General features: G+C 54.5%; 1 protein-coding gene across 1 annotated transcript in view; it reads right to left on the reverse strand.

Moving 5' to 3' along the window:
• Positions 1-15,544, reverse strand: part of apex2 (APEX nuclease (apurinic/apyrimidinic endonuclease) 2) — a 48,304-nt gene that overhangs the window by 3,472 nt on the left and 29,288 nt on the right. Inside the window, exons 2-4 of the mRNA XM_041181499.1 lie at positions 6,347-6,430; positions 1,683-1,860; positions 1,268-1,417 (exon numbers count right to left, since the gene is read on the reverse strand). Coding sequence (XP_041037433.1) covers positions 1,268-1,417; positions 1,683-1,860; positions 6,347-6,430 — 412 coding nt within the window. The remainder of the gene's footprint in view (positions 1-1,267; positions 1,418-1,682; positions 1,861-6,346; positions 6,431-15,544) is intronic.

Here is a 15,544-nt window from a genome sequence, read left to right on the forward strand (position 1 = left end):
CAGCAGGAGGCCATTCAGCCCCCTCGAGCCTGTTACACAGGAACAGGAGGAGGCCATTCAGCCCCTCTCCAGCCTGTTACACAGGAACAGGAGGAGGCCATTCAGCCCCTCTCCAGCCTGTTACACAGGAACAGGAGGAGGCCATTCAGCCCCTCTCCAGCCTGTTACACAGGAACAGGAGGAGGCCATTCAGCCCCTCTCCAGCCTGTTACACAGGAACAGGAGGAGGCCATTCAGCCCCTCTCCAGCCTGTTACACAGGAACAGGAGGAGGCCATTCAGCCCCTCTCCAGCCTGTTACACAGGAACAGCAGGAGGCCATTCAGCCCCTCTCCAGCCTGTTACACAGGAACAAGACGAGGCCATTCAGCCCCTCTCCAGCCTGTTACGCAGGAACAGGAGGAGGCCATTCAGCCCCTCTCCAGCCTGTCACACAGGAACAGCAGGAGGCCATTCAGCCCCTCTCGAGCCTGTCACATAGGAACAAGATGAGGCCATTCAGCCCCTCTCAAGCCTGCTACACAGGAACAGCAGGAGGCCATTCAGCCCCCTCGAGCCTGTTACACAGGAACAGGAGGTTATTCAGCTCCTCAGATCTGTTCCACCATTCAACAAGGTCACAGCTGATCTGCTACCGAACTCCATATACTCACCTCTGTCCCTATTCATTTGTGATCTAGGCTAACAGAAATCTATCAGTAGCAGCATTAGAATTAACCATTGACCTGACACCAATTGCTATTTGCAGGAATGAGCCTCCCACCTGTGTGTGCGTAGACGTATTTCCCAATTACACTCCCCAGAGCTCAGCCTCCAATTTGTAGACTTTGCTGCCTGGATCTAGACTCACCCACCGGCGGTTTCTCTCTACCTACCCTCTCTGTGAGGGACAGAGCTCAGTGGGAAATCCCAGGAGGCTGTACCACCCAGGAGCTCCCTCAGCAGTGTGTGTGTGTGTCTGTGGGGGTCAGCTCCCAGCACAGCAACTGGGCTGAGGGCAAGCAGAATGTGGGCAGGGGGTCCCAAAATGGGATAGGAGATGTTGGGGAGTCGGGAGGGGGGAAAGGTCTCCCAGGCTCCAATGGGGTACCTTGTGCGCTGGGCTGGGGTCTCCTGACCAGCTCAGGGGGGCTTGTAATATGGGACTGGTGTTGTGGGGCAGGGTCTGTGGGTGAGTGCAAGGGGGGGTAGAATTGCAGGAGCTCCTGCGGCTGGTGGGGGTTGTGGAGCTGATACGAGGGCCCTCCTTTCAGTGCAAAGCTCCTCACCCTCCATCCTCAAGCAGAGCCTGTGCTCTTGCCTGGAGCAGCTGGTAGAAGCGAAGTTTGTAATGTTTGCGATCGTCTCTCTCGGGGTCTGCGCGGGGACAGTAGACATTAATCACCGTCAGTATCTCCTCCTCCTCCTTCTCACGGTTCCTAAAATTCAGAAAGAAAGATTTTCAGGTGTCTGTGTTTACCCAAAGTGAACGAACAGCTAACTGATCAAATACATCTCCGAAATTTGGCAATCGCTGTTTCGGACTCAAGGGCAAGTACAAAGTGGGAGGATACGCTGGGGTAGGTGGAGCTCTCTCGCCTGCACGCTGGTAATAAAGATTCTCGCATGTTATCTCAGTCCAGGCTCCGAGCAGCTTGTATCCCAGCGAGTATTTGGGAAGCGTGGGCACTCGCTGACAGCTACCTGATCCGATGCTGAGTGATCAAGGCTCGGCCTTCACCATCCAACGCCCTCAACTCCTCGTCTGAAAAGCCTTCCAGGCCTCGGGAAGCAGGAGCTCCGTTCGGATTGGCCAAGATCCCTGACAGACCCTCCTCCGCAGCAAATGGCACAGCGCTGTCTGTACAGAAGGTAGCAACACCTGTGGAGCAGTAACCAACAGTAAGAGGGGAAAATGAGAGGCTGGCGATGGGAGTGGGAGGAGGATGCACAGGCTCCGTTGGTGGGAGCAAAGAGCGAGAGGGGCAGGGCTGGGCACAGGATACAGAGGAGGGAGGGGGAGACGGGGCGGAGGGAGGGGGAGACGGGGCAGAGGGAGGGGGAGACGGGGCACAGGGAGGGGGAGACGGGGCACAGGGAGGGGGAGACGGGGCACAGGGAGGGGGAGACGGGGCACAGGGAGGGGGAGACGGGGCACAGGGAGGGGGAGACGGGGCAGAGGGAGGGAGGGGGAGACGGGGCAGAGGGAGGGTGTGATGGGGAGGGAGAGAGAGACGGGGCAGAGGGAGGGAGACGGGGCACAGGGAGGGGGAGACGGGGCAGAGGGAGGGGGAGACGGGGCGGAGGGAGGGGGAGACGGGGCGGAGGGAGGGAGACGGGGCAGAGGGAGGGGGAGACGGGGCAGAGGGAGGGGGAGACGGGGCAGAGGGAGGGAGACGGGGCAGAGGGAGGGGGAGACGGGGCAGAGGGAGGGGGAGACGGGGCAGAGGGAGGGGGAGACGGGGCACAGGGAGGGGGAGACGGGGCAGAGGGAGGGGGAGACGGGGCAGAGGGAGGGGGAGACGGGGCAGAGGGAGGGAGGGGGAGACGGGGCAGAGGGAGGGTGTGATGGGGAGGGAGAGAGAGACCGGGGCAGAGGGAGGGAGACGGGGCACAGGGAGGGGGAGACGGGGCAGAGGGAGGGGGAGACGGGGCAGAGGGAGGGGGAGACGGGGCAGAGGGAGGGGGAGACGGGGCAGAGGGAGGGGGAGACGGGGCACAGGGAGGGGGAGACGGGGCACAGGGAGGGGGAGACGGGGCAGAGGGAGGGGGAGACGGGGCAGAGGGAGGGTGTGATGGGGAGGGAGAGAGAGACGGGGCAGAGGGAGGGGGAGACGGGGCAGAGGGAGGGGGAGACGGGGCACAGGGAGGGGGAGACGGGGCACAGGGAGGGGGAGACGGGGCAGAGGGAGGGGGAGACGGGGCACAGGGAGGGGGAGACGGGGCACAGGGAGGGGGAGACGGGGCAGAGGGAGGGGGAGACGGGGCAGAGGGAGGGGGAGACGGGGCAGAGGGAGGGGGAGACGGGGCAGAGGGAGGGGGAGACGGGGCAGAGGAGGGGAGACGGGGCAGAGGGAGGGGGGAGACGGGGCAGAGGGAGGGGGGAGACGGGGCGGAGGGAGGGGGAGACGGGGCAGAGGGAGGGGGAGACGGGGAAATGGGAAAACAGCCCTAACCGCTACAATCTATCTGCATAATGTAGTTCCACATCCCGTGAAGCCTTCCTGGTGAATCTTTTCTGCACTCTCTCCAAAAGAGAGGCGCCTACGACTCCGTCTCACTGAACTCCACCCTTCACATGAGGGTTTCCAACCTGCTCTCCAAGAATCTTCTCCCAAAGCATCGCTTTCTCTCCGACACCTGGGAGCAAGGGGGAGCGTCCGGGATTTCTGGCTCCTCCTGGATCACCGCGTGTCTCCCTGCTCCCTACCACACTCCCTCTCTCACTGACTCAGGAGTGTCTGTGGAGCACCGCTGCTCCACACGTTCCTTGGAAAGAGTTACAGACATTCCGGCTCCTCCTGAGCCGCGTTTTCGATTGCTTTCTCCTCTTTAAACCTCGGGCCTTCCTCTCTGCTCCTTTTACTTCCACTTCCACTGAACAGAACCTTTTCAAAGCTCCCGTCCTTCCTTTGACTAGACGGTCCCCTTGGGACCCCTCCTGTCTGTCTCCCTCCTTGGCTTTGGGACCTGTTGGTTCCTTTGGGAAATCCGGGCTCTCTCTGCAGTTCCCAGCCTCTCTCGAGTCCTGGCTTCAGCGTTTAGTTAGGGACCACACCAGTCCCTCTGCCAAGCCGCTTCCAACTGAACCGAGCTACTTTTTTGTCTCCAAAGGGCCTCCTGTTGCTAGGCAACAGCACAGTTTTTTTCCTACCTTCAAGAGTCATAAAATCTCATTACAATGCAGGAATCTTTTACAATGAAACTAAAACTCAACTTCTCCTTTTGCTTAACACACAAATACATAAATACAAATTAAGCTTCATTCCTAACACACACACTAAACTAGCTCGCTCGATTTCTAACATCATTAACAGTGCTCTCAATGTGCCCTGCCAACTTTATTCACTCATCCACATATACCCCCAGCTCTGGCACCCTGTTTAGAGTTGCACCCTTTTATTGATGTTCTTGCTACCAAAATGAATCGCTTCACATCGAACTCCATTTGCCATCTGTCTGCCCACTCCACCAGGCTATGTCCTTCTGAAATTCAACACTATCCTCACATTTCACAGCAATTCCAAATTTCCTACCATCTGCTAAGTTTGGAACTGTGCCCTGTGCACCAAGGTTTACTACAGGAAGAGCGAGGGACCCATCGCTGGAGACATGTGGGGAACTCCACAACTAACCTTCCTCCAGCCCAAAAATCCAATCATTATCCACCGCTCTCCTGCTCCTGTCCCTCGGCCAATTTCACATCCACGTTGTTACTTCCCTTTTTATTCCATAAGCTATAACTCCGCTCACAAGATGGTCAATGTGGCACTTAATCAAATCCCATGTACAGCATTTCAATAGCATCGCCCTCATCAACCCTCTGTTACCTTATCAAAAACTTCAGGCAAGTCAATTAAACTCAATCGGCCCTTAACAAATCCTTAACTAACCTGCATGCCCCGAGGTGAAAGTGACTGGCCTGTAGTTGCTGGGCTTATCCTGACCTCCTCTTTTGAACAAGGGTGTAACTGTTACAATTCTCCAGTCCTCTGGCCCCACCCGAGTCTAAGGAAGGCTGAAAGATTATGGCCAGTGCCTGTGCTATTCCCACTCTCACTTCACTCAGTCTCTTCGGATGCATCTCATCTGTTCCTGGTGCCTTGTCAATTTTAAGTACAGACACCCTTTCCAATACCTTCTCCTTATCAATTTTAAACACTGAATTACCTCCTCTGTCACCGTCGCCTGGCTAACATCTTTTTCCTTGGTAAAGAGGGATGAAAAGTATTCATTTCGTACCTCAGCCCTGCCTCCATGTGTAAATCTCCTTTCTGGTCCCACTCCTCCTTTTATCAGCCTTTTATTTATACACCAGGCTTCTGGATTCCCTTTTATGTTAGCTTTGTGCTTAGAATCACAGGCAGTTTATAAACAGAAGGAGGCCCATTGTGGCTGCACTGGCTGGGAAAGCTCCCTGTAAACTCCTGCTTCATTCTCCATTCAGATCATTAAAAATCCTACATTATAACAACTCAAAAGTCCTGGGATTTCCTTTCAAGTTTGCTGCTCTATACCTTGCACGAGATGGTAGCTTATCGACCATACTGAGCAATGTGACTGCACCTTTTTTTAGCCTTTGGCTTTAGTTAAATCGGCTCTCCCTCTGGGGCATGCTCTCTCTCCCGCATTTCAACACACTCCTTCATCAATAAAGTTGTCCCTTTTCCCCACTTTCCGATCTTTCCAGAACTGGGACACGAGGAAGAACTGTTTTTAACGCAGAGGGTGGTGGGTGTCTGGAACTCGCTGCCCAAGTTGGTGGTAGAGGCAGAAACTCTAAACTCTTTTAAAAAGTACCTGGATCAGCACCTTGAGCTGCAGGGCTATGGGCCGTGTGTAGGAAGGTGGGATGAGAAAGGGCACTTGGGTGTCCTCGGGCTGGCATGGACAAGATGGGCCGAATGGCCTCCTTCTGTGCTGTCACTTTTCTATGGTTCGGACAGCTGGTATCCAGAAATGTTTTGCACCGAGCCCTGCCCCTCTTTGAGGCAAGATCTCCACTACAGTCACACCTTCATATTTCTGCACTTACCCATGACTGCAATTCGCCAAACATTACTCACCACACGTTGCACATTGACACATATTCACAGTAACCCTCAGTTAGATATTACAGCCAAGACTTCAAGGCCCCACCACAGCATCTCTACCCCTCACACCTCCTCCACCAGCGGATGTAGTGACCAGTTAAATCTGCCTTCAGTTTGGCTGCCCTGCTGGGTGAGAGGGGCTGTGAAATCCTGGCTCATTAATTCCCTCCTGACTCTGGACCCAGCGAAATAACTGACTGCTTCCTATTCAAGTGCGATCAGTCGCTCCCAGTGTCACGTGCATCTCGCGATTCCTTCCCAGTTTTACCTCCTGCGGGATTAGTGACTTGGAGGTGGGCGGATTAGTGACTTGGAGGTGGGCGGGTTAGTGACTTGGAGGTGGGTGGGTTAGTGACTTGGAGGTGGGCGGGTTAGTGACTTGGAGGTGGGCGGGTTAGTGACTTGGAGGTGGGCGGGTTAGTGACTTGGAGGTGGGCGGGTTAGTGACTTGGAGGTGGGCGGGTTAGTGACTTGGAGGTGGGCGGGTTAGTGACTTGGAGGGGGGCGGGTTAGTGACTTGGAGGTGGGCAGGTTTGCTACTCTAGAATCACTCACCAGAATAGCCAGTCCGTCCCCTGCTGTAGCTGAAATACGAGTTAAAACCCTCGACGATGGCTGTTGGTTCATCCAGAAGGTCTCCTGGAGGCAAAAGCAAGGGGCAGAACCAGTCACTGACATCTGAGGGAGGCAGAAAGGGGCAGGGGAGGGGAGCAGTAGAGAGAAAGGGGCTGGGGGGAGAGAGAAGTGGAGCATGGGGAGAACGAGGTGGGGAGGGGAGACAGAAGTGATACAGGGGGAGAGAGGAGTGTGGGGGAGAGGGAGGGCCTCGGGTGGAGGAGAGAGAGGGGGCGCGGGTGAGGGGTCTATCTCTCTCTCTCCCTCTGTGTCTGCGTCTCTCTCACTCTCTCTCTGCGTCCGGGTCTCTCTCCCTCTCTCTCGCTCTGTGTGTGTGTAAGGGTCTTTCTCTCTCTCTGTGTAAGGGTCTCTCTCACACACTCTCTCTATCCTGGTCTCTCGCTCTCTCTCACTCACTCACTCTCCCTATCCTGGTCCCCCTCGCTCTCTCTCTGTGTGTATGTAAGGGTCTCTCTCTCTCTCTACCCCGGTCTCTCTCTCTCTCTCTCTCTATCCCGATCTCCCTCTCTCTCTCTCTATCCCGGTCTCACTCTTTCTCTCTCTATACAGGTCTCTCACTCTCTCTCTCTCTCTATCCCGGTCTCTCACACTCTCTCTCTCTACCCGGTCTCCCACTCTCGCTCTCTCTATTCCGGTCTCTCACTCTCTATCTCTCTAAACGAGTCACTCTCTCTCTCTCTCTCTCTATCCCGGTCTCTCTCTCTCTCTCTATCCCGGTCTCTCTCTCTCTCTATATCCCGGTCTCACTCTCTATCCCGGTGTCTCTCTCAATCCCGGTCTCTCTCTCTCTCTCTCTCTCTATCCAGATCTCTCTCTCTCTCTCTCTATCCCGGTCTCTCTCACTCTCTCTCTATCCCGGTCTCTCTCTCTCTCTCTCTCTCTATCCCGGTGTCTCTCTCTCTCTCTCTCTCTCTATCCCGTTCTCTCTCTCTCTCTATCCCGGTCTCTCTCTCTCTCTATCCCGTTCTCTCTCTCTCTCTATCCCGGTCTCTCTCTCTCTCTCTCTATCCCGGTCTCTCTCTCTCTATCCCGGTCTCTCTCTCTCTCTCTATCCCGGTCTCTCTCTCTCTATCCCGGTCTCTCACTCTGTCTATCCCGGTCTCTCTCTCTCTCTATCCCGGTCTCTCTCTCTCTCTATCCCGGTCTGTCTCTCTCTATCCCGGTCTCTCTCTCTCTCTCTCTTTCTCTATCCCGGTCTCTCTCTCTCTCTATCACGGTCGCTCGGTCTCTCTCTCTATCCCGGTCTCTCTCTCTCTATCCCGGTCTCTCTCTCTCTCTCTATCCCAGTCTCTCTCTCTCTCTCTATCCCGGTCTCTCTCTCTCTCTCTATCCCGGTCTCTCTATATCTCTCTATCCCGGTCTCTCTATCTCTCTCTCTATCCCGGTCTCTGTCTCTCTCTCTCTCTATCCCGGTCTCTGTCTCTCTCTCTCTCTATCCCGGTCTCTCTCTCTCTCTCTCTCTATCCCGGTCTCTCTCTCTCTCTCTCTCTATCCCGGTCTCTCTCTCTCTCTCTCTCTATCCCGGTCTCTCTCTCTCTCTATCCCGGTCTCTCTCTCACTCTCTCTATTCCGGTCTCTCTCTCACTCTCTCTATTCCGGTCTCTCACTCTCTGTCTCTCTGTCCCGGTCTTTCTCTCTCTCTCTCTATCCCGGTCTTTCTCTCTCTCTCTCTATCCCGGTCTCTCTCTCTCTTTCTCTATCCCGGTCTCTCTCTGTCTCCCTCTATCCCGGTCTCTCTCTCTCTCTCTATCCCGGTCTCTCTCTGTCTCTCTCTATCCCGGTCTCTCTCTCTCTCTCTATCCCGGTCTCTCTCTCTCTCTCTCTCTATCCCGGTCTCTCTCTCTCTCTCTCTCTATCCCGGTCTCACTCTCTATCCCGGTCTCTCTCTCAATCCCGGTGTCTCTCTCAATCCAGGTCTCTCTCTCTCTCTCTCTCTATCCCGGTCTCTCTCTCTCTCTCTCTCTCTATCCCGGTCTCTCTCTCTCTCTCTCTATCCCGGTCTCTCTCTCTCTCTCTCTCTATCCCGTCTCTCTCTCTCTCTCTCTCTCTCTATCCCGTCTCTCTCTCTCTCTCTCTCTATCCCGTTCTCTCTCTCTCTCTCTATCCCGGTCTCTCTCTCTCTCTCTCTATCCCGGTCTCTCTCTCTCTCTCTCTATCCCGGTCTCTCTCTCTCTCTCTCTATCCCGGTCTCTCTCTCTCTCTCTCTATCCCGGTCTCTCTCTCTCTCTCTCTATCCCGGTCTCTCTCTCTCTCTCTCTCTATCCCGGTCTCTCTCTCTCTCTCTATCCCGGTCTCTCTCTCTCTATCCCGGTCTCTCACTCTCGCTATCCCGGTCTCTCTCTCTCTCTATCCCGGTCTCTCTCCATCTCTATCCCGGTCTCTCTCTCTCTATCCCGGTCTCTCTCTCTCTCTCTCTCTCTCTATCCCGGTCTCTCTCTCTCTCTATCCCGGTCTCTCGCACTCTCTCTCTATCCCGGTCTCTCTCTCTCTATCCCGGTCTCTCTCTCTCTCTCTCTATCCCGGTCTCTCTCTCTCTCTCTCTATCCCGGTCTCTCTCTCCCTCTCTCTCTCTATCTATCCCGGTCTCTCTCTCTCTCTCTCTCTCTCTCTATCCCGGTCTCTCTCTCACTCTCTCTCTCTATCCCGGTCTCTCTCTCTCTCTCTCTATCCCGGTCTCTCTCTCTCTCTATCCCGGTCTCTCTCTCTCTATCCCGGTCTCTCTCTCTCTCTCTCTATCCCGGTCTCTCTCTCTCTCTCTCTATCCCGGTCTCTCTCTCTCTCTCTCTATCCCGGTCTCTCTCTCTCTCTCTCTATCCCGGTCTCTCTCTCTCTCTCTCTATCCCGTTCTCTCTCCCTCTCTCTCTATCCCGGTCTCTCTCTCTCTCTCAATCCCGGTCTCTTTCTCTCTCTCTCTATTCCGATCTCCCTCTCTCTCTCTCTCTATCCTGGTCTCACTCTTTCTCTCTCTATACAGGTCTCTCACTCTCTCTCTCTCTCTATCCCGGTCTCTCACACTCTATCTCTCTAAACGAGTCACTCTCTCACTCTCTCTCTCTATCCCGGTCTCTCTCTCTCTCTCTATCCCGGTCTCTCTCTCTCTCTATATCCCGGTCTCACTCTCTATCCCGGTGTCTCTCTCAATCACGGTCTCTCTCTCTCTCTCTCTCTATCCAGATCTCTCTCTCTCTCTCTCTATCCCGGTCTCTCTCTCTCTCTCTCTATCCCGGTCTCTCTCTCTCTCTCTCTCTCTATCCCGGTCTCTCTCTCTCTCTATCCCGGTCTCTCTCTCTCTCTCTCTCTCTATCCCGTTCTCTCTCTCTCTCTATCCCGGTCTCTCTCTCTCTCTATCCCGGTCTCTCTCTCTCTCTCTCTATCCCGTTCTCTCTCTCTCTCTATCCCGGTCTCTCTCTCTCTCTCTCTATCCCGGTCTCTCTCTCTCTCTCTATCCCGGTCTCTCTCTCTCTCTCTATCCCGGTCTCTCTCTCTCTCTCTATCCCGGTCTCTCTCTCTCTATCCCGGTCTCTCACTCTATCTATCCCGGTCTCTCACTCTCTCTATCCCGGTCTCTCACTCTCTCTATCCCGGTCTCTCTCTCTCTCTATCCCGGTCTGTCTCTCTCTATCCCGGTCTCTCTCTCTCTCTCTCTCTCTATCCCGGTCTCTCTCTCTCTCTATCCCGGTCGCTCGGTCTCTCTCTCTATCCCGGTCTCTCTCTCTCTATCCCGGTCTCTCTCTCTCTCTCTATCCCAGTCTCTCTCTCTCTCTCTATCCCGGTCTCTCTCTCTCTCTCTATCCCGGTCTCTCTATATCTCTCTATCCCGGTCTCTCTATCTCTCTCTCTATCCCGGTCTCTGTCTCTCTCTCTCTCTATCCCGGTCTCTCTCTCTCTCTCTCTCTCTATCCCGGTCTCTCTCTCTCTCTATCCCGGTCTCTCTCTCTCTATCCCGGTCTCTCTCTCTCTATCCCGGTCTCTCTCTCACTCTCTCTATTCCGGTCTCTCTCTCACTCTCTCTATTCCGGTCTCTCTCTCACTCTCTCTATTCCGGTCTCTCTCTCACTCTCTCTATTCCGGTCTCTCACTCTCTCTCTCTCTGTCCCGGTCTTTCTCTCTCTCTCTCTATCCCGGTCTTTCTCTCTCTCTCTCTATCCCGGTCTCTCTCTGTCTCTCTCTATCCCGGTCTCTCTCTGTCTCTCTCTATCCCGGTCTCTCTCTGTCTCTCTCTATCCCGGTCTCTCTCTCTCTCTCTCTATCCCGGTCTCTCTCTCTCTCTCTCTCTATCCCGGTCTCTCTCTCTCTCTATCCCGGTCTCTCACTCTCGCTATCCCGGTCTCTCTCTCTCTCTATCCCGGTCTCTCTCTCTCTCTATCCCGGTCTCCCTCTCTCTATCCCGGTCTCTCTCTCTCTCTCTCTCTCTATCCCGGTCTCTCTCTCTCTCTATCCCGGTCTCTCGCTCTCTCTCTCTATCCCGGTCTCTCTCTCTCTATCCCGGTCTCTCTCTCTCTCTCTCTATCCCGGTCTCTCTCTCTCTCTCTCTATCCCGGTCTCTCTCTCTCTCTCTCTCTCTATCTATCCCGGTCTCTCTCTCTCTCTCTCTCTCTCTCTATCCCGGTCTCTCTCTCACTCTCTCTCTCTATCCCGGTCTCTCTCTCTCTCTCTCTATCCCGGTCTCTCTCTCTCACTCTCTATCCCGGTCTCTCTCTCTCTCTCTCTATCCCGGTCTCTCTCTCTCTCTCTCTATCCCGGTCTCTCTCTCTCTCTCTCTATCCCGGTCTCTCTCTCTCTCTCTCAATCCCGGTCTCTCTCTCTCTCTCTCTATCCCGATCTCCCTCTCTCTCTCTCTATCCTGGTCTCACTCTTTCTCTCTCTATACAGGTCTCTCACTCTCTCTCTCTCTCTATCCCGGTCTCTCACACTCTCTCTCTCTACCCGGTCTCCCACTCTCGCTTTCTCTATTCCGGTCTCTCACTCTCTCTCTCTCTCTGTCCCGGTCTCCCATTCTCGCTCTCTCTATTCCGGTCTCTCACTCTCTATCTCTCTAAACCAGTCACTCTCTCTCTCTCTCTCTATCCCGGTCTCTCTCTCTCTCTCTCTCTCTCTATCCCGGTCTCTCTCTCTCTCTCTCTCCCTCTCTCTATCCCGGTCTCTCTCTCTCTCTCTATCCCGGTCTCTCTCTCTCTCTCTCTCTATCCCGGTCTCTCTCTCTCTCTATCCCGGTCTCTCTCTCTCTCTCTATCCTGTTCTCTCTCTCTCTCTCTCTATCCCGGTCTCTCTCTCTCTCTCTATCCCGTTCTCTCTCTCTCTCTCTCTATCCCGGTCTCTCTCTCTCTCTCTCTATCCCGGTCTCCCACTCTCACTCTCTATCCCGTTCTCTCTCTCTCTCTCTCTATCCCGGTCGCTCTCTCTCTCTATCCCGGCCTCTCTCTCTCTCTCTCTATTCCGGTCTCTCACTCTCTCTCTCTCTCTGTCCCGGTCTCCCACTCTCTCTCTCTCTATCCCGGTCTCTCTCTCTCTCTCTCTCTATCCCGGTCTCTCTCTCTCTCTCTCTCTATCCCGGTCTCTCTCTCTCTCTCTATCCCGGTCTCTCTCTCTCTCTCTCTCTCTATCCCGGTCTCTCTCTCTCTCTCTATCCCGGTCTCTCTCTCTCTCTCTCTCTATCCCGGTCTCTCTCTCTCTCTCTCTCTATCCTGGTCTCTCTCTCTCTCTCTCTATCCCGGTCTCTCTCTCTCTCTCTCTATCCCGGTCTCTCTCTCTCTCTCTCTCTCTCTCTCTCTATTCCGGTCTCTCTCTCTCTCTCTCTATCCCGGTCTCTCTCTCTCTCTCTCTATCCCGGTCTCTCTCTCTCTCTCTCTATCCCGGTCTCTCTCTCTCTCTCTCTATCCCGGTCTCTCTCTCTCTCTCTATCCCGGTCTCTCTCTCTCTCTCTATCCCGGTCTCTCTCTCTCTATCCCGGTCTCTCACTCTATCTATCCCGGTCTCTCACTCTCTCTATCCCGGTCTCTCACTCTCTCTATCCCGGTCTCTCTCTCTCTCTATCCCGGTCTGTCTCTCTCTATCCCGGTCTCTCTCTCTCTCTCTCTCTCTATCCCGGTCTCTCTCTCTCTCTATCCCGGTCGCTCGGTCTCTCTCTCTATCCCGGTCTCTCTCTCTCTATCCCGGTCTCTCTCTCTCTCTCTATCCCAGTCTCTCTCTCTCTCTCTATCCCGGTCTCTCTCTCTCTCTCTATCCCGGTCTCTCTATATCTCTCTATCCCGGTCTCTCTATCTCTCTCTCTATCCCGGTCTCTGTCTCTCTCTCTCTCTATCCCGGTCTCTCTCTCTCTCTCTCTCTCTCTATCCCGCTCTCTCTCTCTCTCTATCCCGGTCTCTCTCTCTCTATCCCGGTCTCTCTCTCTCTATCCCGGTCTCTCTCTCTCTCTCTCTATTCCGGTCTCTCTCTCACTCTCTCTATTCCGGTCTCTCTCTCACTCTCTCTATTCCGGTCTCTCTCTCACTCTCTCTATTCCGGTCTCTCACTCTCTCTCTCTCTGTCCCGGTCTTTCTCTCTCTCTCTCTATCCCGGTCTTTCTCTCTCTCTCTCTATCCCGGTCTCTCTCTGTCTCTCTCTATCCCGGTCTCTCTCTGTCTCTCTCTATCCCGGTCTCTCTCTGTCTCTCTCTATCCCGGTCTCTCTCTCTCTCTCTCTATCCCGGTCTCTCTCTCTCTCTCTCTCTATCCCGGTCTCTCTCTCTCTCTATCCCGGTCTCTCACTCTCGCTATCCCGGTCTCTCTCTCTCTCTATCCCGGTCTCTCTCTCTCTCTATCCCGGTCTCCCTCTCTCTATCCCGGTCTCTCTCTCTCTCTCTCTCTCTATCCCGGTCTCTCTCTCTCTCTATCCCGGTCTCTCGCTCTCTCTCTCTATCCCGGTCTCTCTCTCTCTATCCCGGTCTCTCTCTCTCTCTCTCTATCCCGGTCTCTCTCTCTCTCTCTCTATCCCGGTGTCTCTCTCTCTCTCTCTCTCTATCTATCCCGGTCTCTCTCTCTCTCTCTCTCTCTCTATCCCGGTCTCTCTCTCACTCTCTCTCTCTATCCCGGTCTCTCTCTCTCTCTCTCTATCCCGGTCTCTCTCTCTCACTCTCTATCCCGGTCTCTCTCTCTCTCTCTCTATCCCGGTCTCTCTCTCTCTCTCTCTATCCCGGTCTCTCTCTCTCTCTCTCTATCCCGGTCTCTCTCTCTCTCTCTCAATCCCGGTCTCTCTCTCTCTCTCTCTATCCCGATCTCCCTCTCTCTCTCTCTATCCTGGTCTCACTCTTTCTCTCTCTATACAGGTCTCTCACTCTCTCTCTCTCTCTATCCCGGTCTCTCACACTCTCTCTCTCTACCCGGTCTCCCACTCTCGCTTTCTCTATTCCGGTCTCTCACTCTCTCTCTCTCTCTGTCCCGGTCTCCCATTCTCGCTCTCTCTATTCCGGTCTCTCACTCTCTATCTCTCTAAACCAGTCACTCTCTCTCTCTCTCTCTATCCCGGTCTCTCTCTCTCTCTCTCTCTCTCTATCCCGGTCTCTCTCTCTCTCTCTCTCTCTCTATCCCGGTCTCTCTCTCTCTCTCTATCCCGGTCTCTCTCTCTCTCTCTCTATCCCGGTCTCTCTCTCTCTCTATCCCGGTCTCTCTCTCTCTCTCTATCCTGTTCTCTCTCTCTCTCTCTCTATCCCGGTCTCTCTCTCTCTCTCTATCCCGTTCTCTCTCTCTCTCTCTCTATCCCGGTCTCTCTCTCTCTCTCTCTATCCCGGTCTCCCACTCTCACTCTCTATCCCGTTCTCTCTCTCTCTCTCTCTATCCCGGTCGCTCTCTCTCTCTATCCCGGCCTCTCTCTCTCTCTCTCTATTCCGGTCTCTCACTCTCTCTCTCTCTGTCCCGGTCTCCCACTCTCTCTCTCTCTATCCCGGTCTCTCTCTCTCTCTCTCTCTATCCCGGTCTCTCTCTCTCTCTCTCTCTATCCCGGTCTCTCTCTCTCTCTCTATCCCGGTCTCTCTCTCTCTCTCTCTCTCTATCCCGGTCTCTCTCTCTCTCTCTATCCCGGTCTCTCTCTCTCTCTCTCTCTATCCCGGTCTCTCTCTCTCTCTCTCTCTATCCCGGTCTCTCTCTCTCTCTCTCTATCCCGGTCTCTCTCTCTCTCTCTCTATCCCGGTCTCTCTCTCTCTCTCTCTCTCTCTCTCTCTATTCCGGTCTCTCTCTCTCTCTCTCTATCCCGGTCTCTCTCTCTCTCTCTCTATCCCGGTCTCTCTCTCTCTCTCGCTCTCTATCCCGGTCTCTCTCTCCCTCTCTCTCTCTATCCCGGTCTCTCTCTCTCTCTCTATCCCGGTCTCTCTCTCTCTCTCTCTATCCCGGTCTCTCTCTCTCTCTCTCTATCCCGGTCTCTCTCTCTCTCTCTCTCTATCCCGGTTTCTCTCTCTCTCTATCCCGGTTTCTCTCTCTCTCTATCCCGGTCTCTCTCTCTCTCTCTCTCTCTCTATCCCGGTCTCTCTCTCTCTCTCTCTATCCCGGTCTCTCTCTCTCTATCCCGGTCTCTCTCTCTCTCTCTCTCTCTATCCCGGTCTCTCTCTCTCTCTATCCCGGTCTCTCTCTCTCTCTCTCTATCCCGGTCTCTCTCACTCTATCCCGGTGTCTCTCTCTCTCTCTCTATCTATCCCGGTCTCTCTCTCTCTCTCCCGGTCTCTCTCTCTCTCTCTCTATCCCGGTCTCTCTCTCTCTCTCTCTATCCCGGTCTCTCTCTCTCTCTCTCTCTATCTATCCCGGTCTCTCTCTCTCTCTCTCTATCCCGGTCTCTCTCTCTCTCTCTCTCTCTATCCCGGTCTCTCTCTCTCTCTCTCTCTCTATCCCGGTCTCTCTCTCTCTCTCTCTCTATCCCGGTTTCTCTCTCTCTCTATCCCGGTTTCTCTCTCTCTCTATCCCGGTCTCTCTCTCTCTCTCTCTCTCTCTATCCCGGTCTCTCTCTCTCTCTATCCCGGTCTCTCTCGCTCTCTCTCTCTATCCCGGTCTCTCTCTCTCTCTCACTATCCCGGTCTCTCTCTTCTCTCTCTCTATCCCGGTCTCTCTCTCTCTCTCTCTATCCCGCTCTCTCTCTCTCTCTCTCTCTATCCCG

This window comes from Carcharodon carcharias, assembly GCF_017639515.1.
Source record: "Carcharodon carcharias isolate sCarCar2 chromosome 35 unlocalized genomic scaffold, sCarCar2.pri SUPER_35_unloc_7, whole genome shotgun sequence".
In the NCBI taxonomy this organism is placed as follows: Eukaryota; Metazoa; Chordata; class Chondrichthyes; order Lamniformes; family Lamnidae; genus Carcharodon; species Carcharodon carcharias.